Below are 19,100 nucleotides of genomic sequence, written 5' to 3' on the forward strand. Positions count from 1 at the left end.
GGTGGATAGTTAACTAAATTACTTAGTAGAAGAGTAGAAGAACCAAAAGGAAAGTAGAAAGTGCGGACTAACATCTAGGTTACCAATTCAACAAGTTTTCTGATGTGTTGCCTTCTTCTGATCTCATGACAACCTCTAGCCTAGCCTCTCTCCCAACAAGGTTCCATCCTCTCCAAACTTAGAAAATTGAATGGGTCCCTTCTCTTGTTGCACCTTCCATCATCCTCACAAGACTCCAGAACAGGTCATTATCCTTCAAGGCTATTAAATTCTTATACTGACATAGACTATTCCCATCAAAAGAAGCAAAATATTTATTTCAATTCTCTACCTTTTCACCTAACTTTGACCTCTTCCGATCACTCATTTCTGTTCATATTGGTGGAATTAGTTCTCCTAATAATTAAACCAACAGAGCAGGGCTCCTATTCCTAGACCAAATTTCTTCACTTGTTTAAGCTGTGACCCAATCAAAGAACCATTTCATTTACTCTGAAATCATCCTCCTATCAGAAGCCAAAGTTACATGATGAATGATGTTATATCTTTGTATATTGAAGGAATCAAGCATATGCTGATGCCACCCACTCGTAATATTGGAAAGATCAAGAGCCTCAGAATTGCTCCACTCATTGGCGGCGTTGCTCTTTCTCCTTCAATTCTTTCTTGCTTGAGACTATAAGGTAGCAAGACACTTCAATTCTTGTAGCCCGCCTGAGCTAAAGAATCAGGAAGCATGGGCAGAAATGTGGAGGAATCTATCGCTCTCCATGCTAAATATGAGGTATGTTCTTGTAGAAAGATTTCTAGATGTAGAAGCTCTTCCTCCAGTTTACATCCTGAATTCTGACAGAACAACTCCGTGCAGAGTTTGGAAGGAAAGGATTGCCAAGAGTCGATCTTTAGCTCGATGCCCAAATCACCTCTACCAAATTCAAGACCAAATAGCATGGTTGTCAAGGTAAATATCTCATCTTGCTCTGCTTCAGAACTTCTTAGGAATGTAGAAGAAGCGAAGTTGTACGAATACTGATTTGCAACTTCTGTCGAACACCGTGCGTGCGATGAACACCAGAAGGTATGTCCTCGCGAGTTCATTCCTCCCCATATCGTGGCCGAGGCCATATCCACACTCCGCGGCCTCGATCTGAGGTGGTCAGGGCCGATAACCCCAACCGAGATGCAGTACGTGGAGCAGTACGTCCTCGCGAAGTATCCGCAGTACTCTCAAGGCCTGATCGAGGAAGGCGACAAGAACGACTTGTACTCCGCCTACTGCAACGACAAGTCCCCAGGCGGAGCAAGGGAAGCTTCCTGCTCTCCCTCCATGGCCAGCAACCACCCCGACCTCGACATGACTCGATTGGAGCCGTCACGCCTCCTCGACATCCTCGCCAGGAAGTCCTCCTTCCCTGGGAGCTTCATATCGATTCCGGAGATCCAAGCTCAGAACCGCGTTCTCAGACACTGCGGCCTCACCGACGAGGACTACGTCGTGCTCTTCGCGCCGAGTTACCGAGACGCCATGATGCTGGTCGGGGAGAGCTACCCCTTCTTCCGTCATAACTACTACATGTCCATCCTCGACGAGGAGGCGGACTGCGTGCGGGAGTTCGCGGCGTACAAGGACGCGAAGGTGATCGCGGCGCCGGCGACATGGCTGGACCTCAGGATCAAGGGCTCGCAGCTGAGCCAATACTTCAGGAGGAAGAGCAAGCAGAGGCCCAAGGGGCTATTCGCCTACCCGGCGGAGGCCAGGGGGGCGCGGTACTCGATGCACTGGGTCTCGGAGGCGCACCGCAACTCGTGGCACGTGCTCCTCGACGCTGCGGCGCTCGTCGTCGGGGAGGATCGGCTCAGCCTCGCCCTGCACAGGCCCGACTTCGTGTTGTGTACGCTCGACAACACCCACGCCAACCCTTCCAAGGTCACCTGCCTTCTGGTGAGGCGGAGGGCCTTCGACACGACGCTGCCTCAGCTCGAGGGTTGAGTTCATCCTGCACATCTCCTGTTAAGATTCGTGTTAAAGGATGAACGGCTCATGATCAAATTCGAAGAACGCATAGACTGCATGTCTTCCTAGAAGCGAACAAGAACAAGCGCTTTTACATGTCTATCCTTTGACAGTGTGAAAATAACAAATTTGCCCTCACCCCGGTAAACTTCATACTAATTTAACCCTCCATAATTACCTCGATCTGTGGAGTTTATGCACACGAGATGATCGATCAAATGACGAATAGAATCCCCATGACGAGATCGAAACCTCCTCTCATCGATGGATCACACCACTCCACACGACCATTCTTAATGGAAATAGAGAGCTCCACTAAATGCAGATGAGAAATCACGCAAATTTGTGTGGTAAAAAGGTCGAACAGCTGGTGGACGTTGCATCATCTCACAGTTCTTTTCCTCGAGCATCACGATGAGGGAGAAGACGAAGGCACATTGATCTCTACCGGGGAACATGAACAAACACAAGGCGTGGAAGACGAGGACAAAAAACTAATCTTGGACATGGCACTTAACACAAACCTGCCAAAAAACTTGCTACCAATTGCTGCTGTAGCTGAAGCTTATCTTGCTCCAGTCGCCGAGGTTGGAATCAGCCATAAGTACATTATAATGAGATAATAGACTAAAGATGTAGATTGCTTTCATGTACATAATTACTTATAATTATGGCTATAATCCACAGTAACAAAAGAAAATGCTAAAAAAGTTTAAGGAAGAGGAAAACTAATGTACATCATCATCATCGGCACTTGAGACTGATAGGAGTGCGGTCACTGCTGGTGAACCCTGTCCTATCGTCACCACTGCAGGTCGATGCAAGTGTTCACACTAAAGTTGAGCACCATAGCCCCGACGCCACCGCCGTTACCTTTCTTTCTGGCGGTGACATTACGCCTGTGGTCGGGTCGCCTCCGGGCTACCGGTTCAACGACGTTCGAGCCGCAGTGGAACGGCCAGACCGGGCTGGACCGGCCGACGTGAACCCCGTCTGCCCGGCCCGGGCTGGCGGCCCATTTCTTCCCGCCCGCTGCCGCCGAAGCCGACGGGGAGGCGGGCTTGGAGGACTCCCCGCGAGAGCTGCTTCGCGAGCAGGGAGCGCTGCTGGCCTTCCGGCCGTAGGCCGCGGCCCGGGGTCGGCCGCCAGAGGTCGTGTCGCTCCCGGCGGAGCGGCTCCGGGAGAAAGGCCAGATGCCGATGTTGAGCACGGCGGCGCCGCTCCTCCGGTCCTTCAGCAGTTTCCTCTCCTCCGCTCCCTTCCTCTCCGCGACCTTAAACATGTCCTTCCACCGCTTCGACTCCGAGGTAGACGAGCACGAGGCGGATGCCGTAATGGGCTTCGGTGCCGGCGGCAGAGGCGGAGGCTGCTGAGCTGGTTCGGTTTGGCGTGCGGCGGTCCGGGTGTGGCCAGGCAAGGGGAGGGACAGGAGGCCGAGGGGGAGGAGGAGGCCGTCGGAAAAGAGTTCGTCAGCGGTCAGGAGCTGGGGTTGGTGAGACGAGGGGTTGGCATCGATCCAGAACTCGAACTCCGGTGAAGGGGATGCGCTCCTGTTGCGGTTCCTCCACCCGCTGCTCGGGCTTTCTACTGCTGCTGACGTACCCATGAATGCAACAAGAACGCATGCAAAGATAGACCGTGAGAGAGAGAGAGAGAGAGAGAGAGAGAGAGAGTGGGGAGGGACAGGGAGTCTTAAAGGTGGTGGGTGAATGGAGTTCACGGGAAGTGCAACAACACGGCATCAAGAGAGAGCGAGAGCGAGAGAGAGAGATTGTCAAACGTGGTGGGTGGGAAGGAGTTTCGAGTCTTTGAGTGTAATAAAGGCTGTGTTGTATACAATGATGTTACTCCATGCATGGGTTTGCTGATTTTAAAGGACCATGATAAAAGAAGCACATGGGGAAGCGGCCCACGCGCATCCACAATGAAGAAGTATTAAATGTAGGAACCCAAAAGCGTACACAATTTGTCAGATGTTTATGACTAAGAGACAGATAGCTTCTCTTTTTTTATTATTATTTTGACTTTGAGGTTGTTTTGCTAATAATAAATCCTAATAATAAAAAAAGGAAAGAATTTGTAGGTCTAAGGTTAGATTTAGATTTGCATAATATTATGAGTTATACTAATGTAATATTCAAATAAAGTTGAATGAAATCAATGCAATCAAATCAAGCTCAATTAAGTAGGAAGGAGAGACAGGGAAGAAAGGTAATACATCTTCTATCTCTTCTTTGACGGCCACTTATATTTCCATATCGCTTGTTTGGGGTACATGGAAGGCAACAGTGTGGCATGCCCTCTTAGAGCAACGAAAGGTCTAACAACACAAGTAGCAGTTTGAGGGGCAGGTGTTTGCATTAATGAGAGTAATAACCTGAACCAAAAGTAGAGGGCATGTAGAGGTGGTGAGACCTGAAGGAAAGAACAGCAGACTGGACATGAGCTCAAGGACAAAAGTTGCCCTCAATGATGCTCATCTGTAGGTAAACCCAAGTCCCTCACCTCGTCCATCTCTCATCTTCCTCATGAGCTCTTGTTTAGCTGTCCCTAATTCAAATAAATCCAAAGATAAAGGCTCAAATTATCATGATTTTGCTTCCTAACTATGCTCTGTTATCTTTAGTAGCCAAAGCTGCATTATGGGAATGGCCAAACTTGAGGAAGCAGAATAGGAAACTGTGGCCATGTTTGCAGCACTATTTATCTTCTTCCCTAGTCCCCTCCTCTGTTCATGGCACTTTTGCCACCGAATACAAGGAAACAGCAGCAATCATTTCTTGCTGCATCCTTCTCTTCTTCTTCCTCACCTCACCAGACTCCAAACAAGGCTGAGGGAGAAGAAGACATGCCTAAGCTATGCACTTATGGCACTCCCAGTCTTCTTCCGGCCTACCTCTTGGAGGACTTCATCTCCTTGTGCACCTTCTTCACCTCCCATCCCTTGCACTTGGCCTACTTGCTGCTCTTCTTACCTTACCTTCTCCACTTGCTCTCGTTCCTCTCTCCCCTCCTCCTCTCTACTTCGATCCTCCTGTTGGTTCTCCTCACGGTCTCCCCCTACCCAGACGAGGCGCCTCCGGCGGCGGCGCCACCGGATTTCCTCGGTAGAACTTGCTGCGTCGTCCTCGACGTTCTCAAGGACAAGCTCCAAGACAATGGGGAACTCGACCTGGTGGAGCAGTTTACGTCGATGGTTCTGTCACCGATCGATAATACCAGGCCATTTGGTGAGCTCGTGGAGGGCGCTTGTTCTGGTCATGAAGCAGAGGAGAGGCATCCAGGTCAGGTAGGGAGCGGAGAAAGTAGAACTCCAGCCACGGATGGCGAGAACCTCGTTCCCATTAATGGAGTAGCAGAGCATCCCAAAGGGCGTGAAGCTGTGGAGCACAAGCCGGGGGCAGGAGAACATCTAACAAGATCCATGTCGGAGAGAAGAACGCACAGCATCAGTGGAACCACCGAGAGTCTTCAGAGGTATGGATCGGTGAGGAAGGAGAGAGAGTGGAAGAGGACATTGGCTTGCAAGCTCTACGAGGAACGAATGACGCACAAGCTGTACAAACAGGGCAAGGTGGGCGAAGGTGGCCAAGAGATGGATCTGCTCTGGGAGGCGTACGAGGCTAATGCTGGCGAGGCAGGCGCTCGAAAGAAGAAGGCGAAGAAGAAAGCAAAGAGAGCTGATGTTGGAGAAGAAGCAGAAGAAGAGGAAGCAGCAGTCGGGCAATTGTGTTGCCTTCAAGCACTGAGGCTATCTACTGGTAAGATGAACCTGGGAATGAGGAAACACAATTTGATGAAGATATCTAAAGTTCTAAAGGAAATGAAGATGTTTCGTAGTGGCAGTAAGTCATAAAATTTAGCTAATAAATGATCTGTTAATTCTGTAAAAAGAAATATAGTGCTATCTATCAGAATATTTTAGTTGCTCTTTGAAGTATTACCCAACTCTGCTACTGGTTTTGTGCGTTTTGGCAATATTCTCACTAATGACATCTTCTTATCATCACCTGATGGGATCAATTAAAAAGTTGTGGGTCAATGTTTTCTTACATCTCTAGTACGATACTTTTCTTTAATGAAAGAAGCATCTTCTACTAGCAATTGGCTTGAAGAACATCACAGCTTTGGCCGGAAGAGAGTACTGGCAGATGTTATGCATCCTATATTATTGATCACAATATGACAACATCACACTGCCAAGCAGAGTTGCCCCAGAAATTTTTGATCAATAAGGACGCAACCTTTTCTAGCAATGATTTATGCTACCTACAGCAGCACCATGAGAACCCCATTTATCTCTCTCTCTCTTTCTCTCCAGTCATCATGCATTGTCTCCTCTCAAAGTGACTACTTTCTCCCCTCTCTCCATCATGATAGCCCTGCTTAACTTTTCCTGGTTTTTTGCAGTTGATTAAAACTATTTACACTGCTAGATAAATGTTTGCCTTAGCCTTTGATCTGACTACATCCACCTCAATGCATTTACATTTCCTTTCCTCAGTACTAAAACTGCAGTCCTACTTATTGCAGCACTATGGGAACAGCTTTACATAAATATGACGTACTCAACCGAACCTCAATGCTGCAACAGTTCTGTGAATGTGTCGCAATTTGCTCAATGGTTATGCTTCCTTTCTATTAGTTTGCACTGCTGCATTTGGTAGATACAGTATCAACCTTAGCATGCAGAGGAGCTGCTACAGAAGCAGCAGCAATAGACAACCACTGTCATCAATCCTAATGCCATTGTCAAGATTATTATTGTCTATATATATTATTTTGCTTTCTTAATTAATTTTAAATTTGTATCTTGGTTTTTTATGTTCACTCTTATTTTAAAATTTTTTATGACCTCTCTATAAGTTATACCTACATACAAAAACCTTTTCTTTTATAATTAGAATTTAACTCATAAGGGCATACATTTTTCATCTGTATTATTGTCACAGTATGAAGTCTTTTATGTCTTCATGATAACCAAAAAATAAACATCATAAAAGATGAAATTCATGAAGGATGTAGGTGAACATACAACCATGACAATGAAATTTGCATGCTTATGCTAAGGCTTATGACAGAAAAACTAAGGCTGGCAAAAGTATTTACTTCATTCTGATCTAGAATTAGTTGCAAGAAGCCTTCATATGTACAGAAAAAAATAAAATGGCCTATCCACCCAAAAGTTAGGACAAGCAGTGCTTCAATTCATGGGTCTTGTTGTCTGCTGACTAGTTTTCAGAATCATTTTACTCGGAACAATTTTTTGCTGCACATATTATCCAGGAAAGTGTGAAAACTCACCTCTAGCTGTGTCAGTGTTTTGAGTTCCTGAAGCATGCCTTGTTGCACCTTAATGAATTTAGTTGGCCTAGAAGTCACATCCACAGATAAAAGGCTGGGAATCCCAAATTCATCCGCAAGAGACTTGGTGGATCATAAGAATGATTGTAGAAATTGAAGTAGGGGTATTTAGTGGTTTGAAAATTCTGTCTCATTTGAAAGTTCTGTCTCTGACAATATAGTTGGTTCTGGGTCTATAGTTTCTCCCATGTCCTTGGTCTTATGCAGAAGGAAAGTTCCTGAAAGAATTGTAACAAACCCGCAAAGTTCCGTGACAATCTGTGATGCATTCTGTGAAGCCCAGTCCTGGAAACAAACAAATTAGGTTAAGTATGGATGAAATGTGGGAGAAGGTTTAAACTGCATCAATCATTTAATAACTAATTTAAACTTGATACCAAAATAAATAGAATATGATCAGAAGAAGTAATAACTAAATGATAAAAGATTTCCTTATGACCAAAACAAAGTTTTTGCAAATCCTGGAAAAAAAGTAATAAAAAATGATTGCCAACTGAGAGACACATGGAATGTCAAACTAATGACCAAACTTGATAGACAGGTAAAAAAATTAAATTGCCAAAACTTAAAGAACCAAGCATCAAAATCTTAATTTCAGAAGAACAATGTATGTTTTTCCCAAAATGTCAGTGTGACGAGGATGTCTCTACGAAAAAAAGTTTGCTGGCATATGTTACAGTGTAACATGAGAGCATAATATCAAATACAAGAATTAGACATTCTTAACTCGACTTTTATTCACAAAATGGGCTACAAGGCATATTAGGCTTAAGAATAAGAAAGAAAAATACTAGAATAGATGTGGAAAGCATTTCACCTCGTAGATTACCTTGAACATGATCATGCTAGCAAATATAGTAAGAGATGTGAACATCACATAGTAGACAGGAGAAATCACTGCAGTATTGAAACTGTCCAGAGCCTGCACATTGAAGGCATATGTTAAAAGTTCAAAGCACTAGGAAGAATTACAAACTTACAAGTGAATTTGTAGTTTTTCTTGTACAACCATTAATTTTGCATTCAAAGACACCAAACAGTTGATGAAGGTCCAATATAAAATTGGAGAAACTTCATGTAATATACGTAATATATATTGGAGCAACCATTTTCCCAGCAACTTTATTTTAACCAGAACTCCAGGACTGCCAAAAAATCCAAAATTTATAGGAAAGATACTGTATTACTTAGAAAATCCAGAACTGCAAAATTCCAAATACTTGATAGCAAAGATATGATTAAGTTCCATTATCCAATTTTATTTCTCCAATAATCATAAATCACAGATGTGCATATTGCATTGGATTTGCATGATAAAGTTGTCCAATTACCTTGTTTAGGTAATTCAACTGCAGGAGACAACAAATGACCACAACAGCCGTGAAAAACCATGTCTGAGCAAATACAAATTGATTCATTCCTGAAAAGGTAAGCTTTAAGGCAATGGCCAATGCTTTGACACCCATAACCTGTGCAAACATATATATAATGAACAAGATAATTTGTTTAGATCAAATCTTGCTGTGAAAGCAATTGAACATACCGTCAAAGAACCCATCAATGAGCAAATTCCAACATATATGATCATATGTGTTTGACCATAACGTGGAACAAATCTGATAATTAAGACTAATACCAGGATGACAACCACACATGAATAAACAATGAAACCTGTAAAACAAAAGCTACTAATTAGAAATGGTAGAGATAGAGATCACATGGCATAGCACAAATATATAGTGTACATACTACAGATATATTTTACAGCATTATCCAATTCAATTGTGTTTACAGTAAATAGTCACTCAAAATCTATACCGAGTGTTATCGCAATAGAAAATAGTGAATGTAGTTATCTTTTGTGGCAACTAGAAATGTCGGTACCTGGTTCTGTAGCTAGGTACCAAACTTCTTTCACTGACTCAATGTTTTTCTCTTTTGGTGCATGTAGAACTATACTTGTAGATCCCACAACACAAAGAACACAACCAAGGACACCAAATATGTGGAGCTTCTCATCCAAAACGAAATGTGCTAGTACTGCACTGCACGAAAATAGACTTAGGGAGAAACAAGATCATATACTGATCGAGCATGGACTTTACTAGAAGAGTAATATGGCACCATACCTGACAATGATACTCAAAGCTCCCAAAGGAGTAACAAGTATTGCTGGAGCGAATGCATAAGCAGCAAAATTAGCTATCTCACCAACAATCACTAGAAGACAAAAAAGCCAAAGCAACACATCTAAATGAGCAAGAAATGGGAGATAAAGGGGCTCAAGAAGAGCTAATGATTACTGAGGATAATCCCAGTATAGCACATAGAGTCACAGAAACTTTAATAACAGATGGCAATTATCAGATTTCACATACAAATTCCCCACAGTATCAAAATTATATTAAAAATGGCAATAACTGATCCGATTAGATGTTATCGACAGCTATCAAAAAAGAATTGGCACAATATCTCCACAATCTTCTTGCTAAAATTACTATTGACAAGATAAAAACGAACATCCTTTAATTAGCAATGACAATCCAGGATAAGAAAATGATATATCGTCACATCAGCTAATACAGCTGTAGAAGATCTAGGTGAGTCACATCAGACTGACTAAAATGTAGGTAGAAGGTTGCTAGAATTAAACACAGATATTTACCAATGCAGGTGGAATCTGATTATTTTGGCAACCACATCTCCTAGGGCATTAAGCAAATTGCTGTGAGTGGTTGACAGAATCAATGCATATGTAACAATGCTGATGTACAAATTAAGTGGTGAACCTAGAAATTGGGATGAGTTAATTTTTGTTGAGTTCAGGATCCATTAGTTACTAGCTGAAATAGATTGGTCATTAAAATTAAAAGCCACGAACAGCCCACTTAAGTGTGACCCATGTACAGCCACACTTAAGTTTGAAGCAACCCAGTGGAATTGTTTATGTTACATAAAATAAGACAAATGTAATAGATATTAGATAATAAATACAACAGAGAGAACAAATATCAACAAGGTCTATAGGTTTTCCAATTTGATGGAAGTCATTGCTCTAGTGATGATAATTGTTAAATAATATATCAAACTTTCTGAGCTTAACAAACTAATTGATAAGGAAGAACTAAATAATATCACATTTTATTGATAAGGTCTAAGCTTCAACAAATGTTTTAATCATTCATATGATCTGTCTATAACATCATGTTTTTTATTAAAAAAAGAACACTTTGTATGATTGTCACTTCTGACATAAGTATAATGACAAAGTTGAAGGATAAAACTAAAAACGTGGTTTTCCTAATCAATAGGTTAAATAATTGAAAGCAATGTTAAAAATGAATTTGTCTCCAAAAATTTCTTCACCTTGTTACTCCGTGTCCATAAACTCCAGCCTCCTACTATTCCCTCCTCTTTCTCACTATCTACTTATCTATCAATCTCTTTTTCTTTCAATATATGCAAATCAAAATGCAGTCACCTCTGGATTGCATTGATTATGAAGTTTTTGTCTTAAAACATACTGATACAGTTAAATTCAGCAACAAAAGGAGCAGAGAGTAGACATTAGTTAGATCTTTGTGAAAATTCAATATTACATTGACAGTACATCAATGGATCTTTGCTGTGACCATGATCTCATCAGGGGCTAAATTTTGCACTAGAACATTAGCATGTTGATTACTACAAACACTTCCACAACTAAAAGGGTGCCTACACATTTGCTCAGAAGTATTTATAACTTTCAGAAAAGATCAATACTAAAAAAAAAAATAGAGGCAAAACCTGCAAGTAATTGGGAATGCATAACGTAACAGAATAAAATGAACTACTCATAATGGAACTTACTAGTAATCATTCCAAGCCACCATAAAGGCTCATATAAGTACGAGAACCCTCCAGATCCTGAAAGAAGAAAAGCAACTGAATTATATGTTTAACCACGTTGAAACAAATTATGCACTTTTGTTCCTAAAAGTATGTACTCCTGCGTTTTTGACATCTAGAAGATTAGATCCCTGAACCACATATAAGACGTCTAGTGAACCCAAATGCAATATGCAAGAAGAAAAAATAAATTCGGAGTCCAACCAAAATTAATGATGAAATATGGAAAAAGAAGCAGAACCTGCTCTGACACCGTACATCCCTGCCTTCTTCAAACCTATCTTCTTTACTATAAAGCTTGACCCGATGAAAAAGCTCGAGGAGAGGGCCAACGCAAATCCCCGAATGTTGTCAGAAGACATTTCCATTGCAGGAGCCTGAATTCCCACCCTCCAAGTGACGTACTCAACAAACAAGAGCTTCAAAAGAACCAAACCTTTGTCGAATTGCTCCACGTAAACCAAGAATCCTCGGAATAACACAAAGAGGAACCGCTGTTATGTGATTTCCCTCATCAGGAAGACAGACGAAGACAGAAGCATTGTTTTCCTACGACCGGGAAATCACATCAAACGCCCATGGATCGAAAGGATTCCGTTTTCTGCAAGCGAGACAAAATCGCGAACGACCACAACATAGGAAAGATCGGAACTTTGTATTCCTTGATTCAACAACGCCTCAAAAGCCCATCAAACCTATCCAAAACGGCGCCTCTCTCTCTCTCTCTCATTTTTTTCCCTCCATGGAAGCCCGGAAGACGAAAAGAAACCCAAACTTGGGTAACGGGGGGTCCGTGATCCGCAAAAGCAAAAAGAAGCGGCCGAAAAAAAGACACGATTTTTAGCTCAATATCTCCGCAAGGAACCTGGGATCGGCGACGAAGCGATGCTGGGATTGGGAATGTCGATCGCCCCTCGCGTAGGATGGCAGCGCACACCACACGCGAGAAGGGAATAACTCCTCTCCACAATTTAAGAGGGGGAGAGGGGAATGGACGCTCCGAGTCCCGCGGGCCGTAACCTCTCTCTCGTCTTCAATTAGAAACGTCTCCTTTTTGCATGCAGGTCCTTCACATCTTGGCATTTCTCGCCTCATCCTTAATAACAAATGATAAATTGCAAATCCATTTATTCATTTTAATTTATTAAACTTCAATCCTCTCCAATAAATTAATAGAAAGAGAAAGATTCTCAAACCATGAAAAAAAATATATTATTCAAAAATAAAAATTATTATTCCTATATCGTTCAAATATTTTTAGATTCTTTCAAATAAGTTGCTTGGAGGTTCAATTGCTTAGCATAGGTGCAATTGAAATTAAGGGTATGATTGTTTTATAAATAGAGTAGGTGTAATATAAAAGCAAAATTTAGTGCTATAAGGTTTCTTTAGTGAGTCTAAAAAGGTTGACAAAAATACTTCAAAGTTTATGCAAAATGGTGTATAGGAGATTTTGGCTTTGAATTTGAATTAACTCATAAAAATATGTATTTTTTTATGGATCTGAACAAAGAGTGTTAAACGGAAATATTATGTCAACTGCTTTGGGTCTTATTATTGATTCTCTTAATTGTTCATTTGATATTAAGAATTGAGATCATGTTAAGTTGTAATAATATTGAGCTGTTGACAACTATTTCTCGGGAGTTTAGTACTATAAACAGAGACAAACTCCCAATCATATTTAAGAGAAATAATATGGAGAAAGGGTAGCAGAAGAGCCTTAGCCTCTTCATATACATATATATATATATATATATATATATATATATATATATATATATATATATATATATATATATATATATATATATATATATATGTATGTATGTATATATATATGTATATATATACATATATATATACATATATATATATATATGTATATGCATATATATGTATATATATGTATATATGTGTATATATATACATATATATATGTATATATATATATGTGTATATATATATATACACACACACACACATATATATATATATATATATATATATATATACATATATATATATATGTATATACACATATATGTATATACATATATGTTTATATACATATATATATATATACATGTATATATACATATATATATGTATATATATATATACATGTATATATATATATATGTATATATATATATATATGTATATATATATATATGTATATATATATATGTATATATATATATATATGTATATATATATATATATATGTATATATATATATATATACATATATATATGTATATATATATATATACATATATATATGTATATATATATATATATATATATATATATATACATATATATATATATATATGTATATATATATATATATATATATAATGTATTGGAAACAACACTCATCAATTAGGTTAAATGATTAAGATGAAGTGAAAAAAATGTTGAAGCACACACGCTTGCTGCATGGCCCCAAACGTGATGTTCGTGAAAGTCCTTGAAGAGTTTTGGGTTTAATGGTTTAGTCGACTGCATACGGATATGATGTCTTCTTTTGAGACTAAGAAAAAATGATGAGGAAAAGAAGAAAGATAGAGAGATTAATTAACCTATGATTGATTATATATATAAATATAATTGGATGATTTTTTTTAAAAGTTTTTTTTTAATGATGTCTTCAATTTTTTGTTTTCTAATTTGATGCCCTTATTTTTCTCTAATATGTTAAATGACACTTCTTATCATTTTCTCCTTTAGGTTAGTATTATTGACTGTATTAAGGCTATTCCATTTTTATCTCATCATTGTGGTCATTTCTATTTTATCATTTTTGTCTGGCCATGATTGTCTTCATCTCGTCATTTTGATCGGACAATTTCTATCTCATTTTGTGGCTTCTACTTCCCACATAAAGAATATTTAGGATATTAGAGAAAAATAGTAGTATCAAATGAGACAATAGGAGGAAAACAAAAAAAACTTTTTCAAAAATATATCTCAAAAAAATTTATTGGTGACAATGGATTTTTTTTTAAGATTAAATAGTGATTAAGGCAGAAGAATGAATATTCTTGACATTGCAGTCTGTATTCTTTTTCCAAATCGATTTTTAATTTATCTTTTTATACTAAAAATACAAGCATGCGTGTATCACAGTATGCTCCAACGAATCCTATTCGTAATCAATGTTATGTTCAGTGACTCCTTTCTTTGTCATCACAAAGATTCAAAGCCACAACTAGCTTGAAGAAAAACGCTTTTGATTTCTAAGATACGATGAAAGACGACTCCTACATTTTCCCAAGACAAGGACTTTTGTTTTTGTAAGCACATAAGCTATCATCGTTCTATCATCCATATTATGTAATTTGCTGGGCGTCTAAAACTGTGTCTGAAATGTTTGATCATGAGTTGATCTTAGCTAGAAGATCGAGAAAGGTACGAGTTTGCCCATATCAGCGCCCCTTCTTTTAGATTGCTCCCATCTCAACAGAGAGCCATTATGAATCGATGTGAGATTATTTGTATACATCGTCTCAATGGAGAGACCTTCTTTTATACATTTGACGTTTCATGCTTCCATGATAATAATAAATATTGTTTGTATCAATTCAATTTGATACGGATCTATATGCATAAAATGTCTTCAGGTATACTCGAGAGGTCTTAGATGATTGATCTTATATAAAAATCAAGATGAGTAAAGTTTTAAATGTGCTCCATGTCAAGTAATAAGATAAAATAAAGAAACAGGATGGATTGCAACCATTTGTATGAAATGAGCTTCATGGTTGCAACCTCCCATACAAGGTGCGATGTGGAAGAGAGATAGTAGATTTCCCCTTATACCTATATAAGATGTCAAGATGCAGAAGGAATGATTCATCCATCCAATGCAAAGAGGAATACAGAGAAAAAAAAAAAAAGAAAGAAAGAGAAAACAAAAAGTGACAAGAGAAAATTATTTTTGTGCTGTCATCTTTGGTTCATCACTTTTGTGAATTTTTATTTTTCTATTTCTCCTATTACAAGATAGAAGATATAATGTTTCTTCTTGTATTAGAGATAAATTTTTACATACATTTTTTTTTAGGATGAATACATTCTTGTTTGGTCATGGATATTTCCCTCAACTAATTGAGAGTTTTATCGTATTATATATTGATGTTATTATTTTAATTTTTTTTATATTGGTGTTATTATTTTAATTATTTTTTATATTCGATTTTATTATTTTAGGTTGATACTACTTACCTGCATCCGTTTTTAGTTTTAATTTTTTTAAATAATAATATCAGAGACAAAGGTTTAGAAAAATTAAAGGTTATAGAGTTATTATTGATGACAAATTGGGAGAGTCAATTCAAGGAGGAATGCAAATCAAGTAAAAATAAAATAACAATAATAAAGTTTAAGATCAAAAAGTTGAATGAAAGTAATTTCTCCCTACACAAGATGAAGATAAGGACAATTCTAACAAAGGATAATTGTTTGATGGTAATTAAAGACAAATTTAAAGACTTCACAAATGATAAAAAGTGGAAGGAGATGAATGAAGCCAAAGGAGATCTAAAATACTCTAACAAGGTTATATGAAGCCAAAGTCATTTACAACATGATCTTCTTTAAGAAAATGTTTTACACTCGTCGTATATTGGAAACCACATCGTAATGGATCATATCAATATTGAATCTCATATTTTAATGATAAAATTAATTGATGAGTTTATGATCTAATGTACTATTTGAGAAAAACGATGCAGGTCTAACTTCAATTAGAAAAGACAAAATGATTGAAGCAAGAAGAATCAAACGTTGGGCCGGAGTTAGAAAATTAGCATCGAGCCGAAAGAATCAGACGTTGCGCCAAGATCGAAAGTTACGAGAGTCAACTTGACGATGGATCGGGTGATATGTCGAAGGTTCAAACGATATGCTAGAAGTTAGTTGGGAGTTCAAATGAACAAATGACAAGCCGAACAACTTAGATTTACTGTCTTATAATTGTTTAAGTCCTTATCGTCAAAGTTAGGTCTTAATTTGAGTTAGGTTTAAGTGTAACCCTACTAACTCAATTAGGGGCCAATTAGGTCTGAGTTAGGACTATTTTGGGCCAAGTAGAAGGCTCATTCTGCTAGTCATATGTGCCCTACAAGTTAATCATGTGAGTAATGATACGTGTGACATGACACACAGTCATTTTATTTATTATTGTTAAAGTATTCTCTTACTTTATATTGCTTGTTGCATATATTGTGATATTTATGGATCTATGCAATGAGAATCGGATCATGACGAAATCATAATAATGAGACTGATTCACCTTTAAACGTAGATCCTAGATAATCCTGGTCATAGATTAGTCAAGAGGGACATCGAAATAACCGAACAGACTAGTGTATACTATATACCCATCCATATAATGGAGGTAGCTGGTCTCATAGTTGCTCATGTAGGGACACCAGAGATATAGTGCAGATGCTCATTGGAGAATGAGTTTACTGATTGATCCGCATACGAAATATTGGATGTGTTGAATCTCGGATTTTGATGATGAAGTCAATTGTACTTTGTTTGATCTAATCTATATGCTGAGAAAAGTGTGCAAAATTAACTACGATGGCAATAAGACATAAAGCATGTGTTGTGCCAGAGTAAAGATCGAGATCTCATTGGGAGTTCGAGAGTTCGATGGAAGTCCAGACGTTCGTCGAAAGTTCTACGGGAACCAACCGAGAAGTCTAGGAGCTTGCCATAGAAGCTCGTCGGAACTCGCCAAGAAGATCATTACAAAGTCCAGGAGCTTGCCGGGAGTCCGCCGGAGCATTGCCGAGAGTTTATCGGATGTTTGCTGGAAATACGCCGAAAGCTCGCCGGAAGAGCACCGGAATAAGAAGAGTTATGATCATGTCTTAATTATCATAGGTAGAGCGTAAATTAAGTTAAGATTGGGAGGTAATCCTACTAACTTAATTAGGGGCCAACTAGGCCCTTAACAGGGTTGATTTGGGCCGGATTGAATAGCCCAATTATCCCCTGAATTCCTGGCCGACGGTGGCACTGCTTGAAAAGTAGTGCCCCCCAGGATTTCTGGGCGGTGGTGCGCCAGCAGTTATTGCTGCCAGCAGTGGTACCGGCCCTGTCAGGCGGTGGTACCACTAGAGCATGGTCTCCGAGCTCTGTCAGGAGGTGGTACTACCTAGATTGAGCGGTAGTACCGCCTAATGTCAAGTGTCAGGTGGTAGTACCAGCCAGTAATGGCGATGGTACCGCTAGGACCCCGAAAATCCAAGATTAGACAATTTTTGGCTCTATTTTTGAAGCCATTGGGGCCCATAAAAACCCCACTATTTTTTGCATGAAAGGGCACGAAATCTATTGGCATAATCTTGAGTTCTTAAACCTTAAAGTGTTGTAAAAGTTAGAGTTCTCCTTCATCTCTTAGCCTTGTAACCATCCAAGAAAGAGGAGTGAGACTTGTAAGGGTTCATCTCCTAAACCCGGGAAAAGGAGAAAGTGCTATAAAGAGGTGTTCGATCGTCACCTATTGAAGGAAGGCCTTTAGAGGACGTCGGTGACCTCGTCGATGGAGGAATTCGAAAGTGGATGTAGGTCACAATGATCGAACCACTCTAAAACTCGGTTTGCATTTACTTTGAGCAACTTTCTTTTATAGCAAACTACCTCTCCTCCTTACTGTGCTTTAACTATGTTTACGTACGCTTTCAAGTAAACACATTCCGAGATCAGCTTTAATCGTATGAAGACTTTACGAAATTAACACTTTTTATTTGTGCAATTTACATTACTACAAATTACCTTAGTCTTCTCTTGCACTTTTACGAAAGCTTTCAAGTTCAAATTCTTTCCGAAACGGATTGAATCGAAACCATTCTCGTCGGAATCGATTTTAATCGAAACACATTTTTTTAAATAATGAAAGTTTTTTGCTACACTAATTCACCCCCCCCCCCCTCTTAGTGCCACTCTTGATCTTAACAAGATGGTTGATGATACCTCATTGTCAAACAACGATTCCGTCATCCTAGTAGTGTACCTTGTCCTCAGACTTAAGACACCAAGGATGTCCTATATGAGTACTCCACTCTTTAATATCAGACTTATAGGTTTAGAAGTTTTAGATCTAGTACAGTTAGTCATTAGGAGTTGCAGCCAACCTTACAAATGCTATTGAATGTCGATAGAGGATCATTCGCTCTCGGTATCATGAGAGGAATATCTTATATGTTCTTGCTTAGATAAATCATTGGCCAAGGTCATTTGGATTGAGAGAGAAAGAGTTCTCTAGGAGAATTCGATTAGAGTGAGACTCAAGAAGAAACCGTATGGGCTTGATAGCACCATGCTCAATATACGGTCTCTGGGATATTAGATAGATGAGGGACTATAGGTACATGATAACTAAGGATAGATAAGTCCAAAGGATTAGATTCCATTGTATAGTCTGGGGACTACGGCGTAATGGCCTAGTATGTCCGCAATCGATGAGTCGAGTGAATTATTATGAAGATAAATACTTCACTGAGCCAAAAGGAGTTCTGACAGGTATGACCCATGACCAGCTCGATATTGGGCTTAGAGGGTCATACACATATGGTAGGGATTGTGACAAGTAAAGGCTCAAATATGAGATATCTGTCGGAGCCCCTATCTTATTAGATATCTAATAAGCCCCTGAATTATTGGATCCCATGGATGAGATCTAATAAAAGCTAATAAGAGATTATTCGGTAGAGAGCTTTTATCTAAGAGGCTTGAGTAATTAGATGGAGATTCAATACCTAATATGATAGGATCTATTAGGATTAAATTAACTAGGGCCTCTATAAATAGG

The 19,100-nt window shown here is 39.1% G+C and overlaps 4 protein-coding genes across 8 annotated transcripts; 2 read left to right on the plus strand and 2 right to left on the minus strand.

The window, feature by feature from the left end:
• Nucleotides 1-439: 439 nt before the first annotated feature.
• LOC135583885 (uncharacterized) lies at nucleotides 440-2,110 on the plus strand. Its single transcript, XM_065099773.1, has 3 exons — nucleotides 440-784; nucleotides 869-961; nucleotides 1,076-2,110. Exons 1-3 carry the CDS (start codon nucleotides 737-739, stop codon nucleotides 1,988-1,990), a joined length of 1,056 nt encoding a protein of 351 aa, XP_064955845.1. The 5' UTR covers nucleotides 440-736; the 3' UTR covers nucleotides 1,991-2,110.
• Nucleotides 2,111-2,714: 604 nt separating this feature from the next.
• On the minus strand, nucleotides 2,715-4,084 carry LOC135607739 (uncharacterized). The gene has a single exon (XM_065099777.1). It carries the CDS (start codon nucleotides 3,618-3,620, stop codon nucleotides 2,817-2,819), a length of 804 nt encoding a protein of 267 aa, XP_064955849.1. The 5' UTR covers nucleotides 3,621-4,084; the 3' UTR covers nucleotides 2,715-2,816.
• Nucleotides 4,085-4,748: 664 nt separating this feature from the next.
• LOC135607738 (uncharacterized) lies at nucleotides 4,749-6,756 on the plus strand. Of its 2 annotated transcripts, XM_065099775.1 has the most exons (2): nucleotides 4,749-5,491; nucleotides 5,583-5,763. In XM_065099775.1, exons 1-2 carry the CDS (start codon nucleotides 4,749-4,751, stop codon nucleotides 5,761-5,763), a joined length of 924 nt encoding a protein of 307 aa, XP_064955847.1. The 2 variants fall into 2 exon arrangements, with proteins under 2 accessions (XP_064955847.1, XP_064955846.1); XM_065099774.1 differs by having other exon boundaries at nucleotides 4,749-6,756.
• LOC103978430 (probable magnesium transporter NIPA2) lies at nucleotides 5,650-12,243 on the minus strand. Of its 4 annotated transcripts, XR_010485247.1 has the most exons (9): nucleotides 11,508-12,241; nucleotides 11,228-11,284; nucleotides 9,508-9,598; nucleotides 9,263-9,423; nucleotides 8,922-9,049; nucleotides 8,710-8,847; nucleotides 8,196-8,300; nucleotides 7,319-7,663; nucleotides 5,650-5,786 (listed from the first exon to the last, which is right to left on the minus strand). XR_010485247.1 is itself a non-coding variant. In XM_018822892.2 (8 exons), exons 1-8 carry the CDS (start codon nucleotides 11,632-11,634, stop codon nucleotides 7,487-7,489), a joined length of 936 nt encoding a protein of 311 aa, XP_018678437.2. In that variant the 5' UTR covers nucleotides 11,635-12,243; the 3' UTR covers nucleotides 7,102-7,486. The 4 variants fall into 4 exon arrangements, 3 of the variants coding, with proteins under 3 accessions (XP_018678437.2, XP_018678436.2, XP_009392498.2); XM_018822892.2 differs by lacking the exon at nucleotides 5,650-5,786 and having other exon boundaries at nucleotides 7,102-7,663; nucleotides 9,508-9,550; nucleotides 11,508-12,243; XM_018822891.2 differs by lacking the exon at nucleotides 5,650-5,786 and having other exon boundaries at nucleotides 7,102-7,663.
• Between the last annotated feature and the right edge of the window lie 6,857 nt (nucleotides 12,244-19,100).

The sequence above is a fragment of the Musa acuminata genome, chromosome BXJ2-3, assembly GCF_036884655.1.
Source record: "Musa acuminata AAA Group cultivar baxijiao chromosome BXJ2-3, Cavendish_Baxijiao_AAA, whole genome shotgun sequence".
Lineage (NCBI taxonomy): Eukaryota > Viridiplantae > Streptophyta > Magnoliopsida > Zingiberales > Musaceae > Musa > Musa acuminata.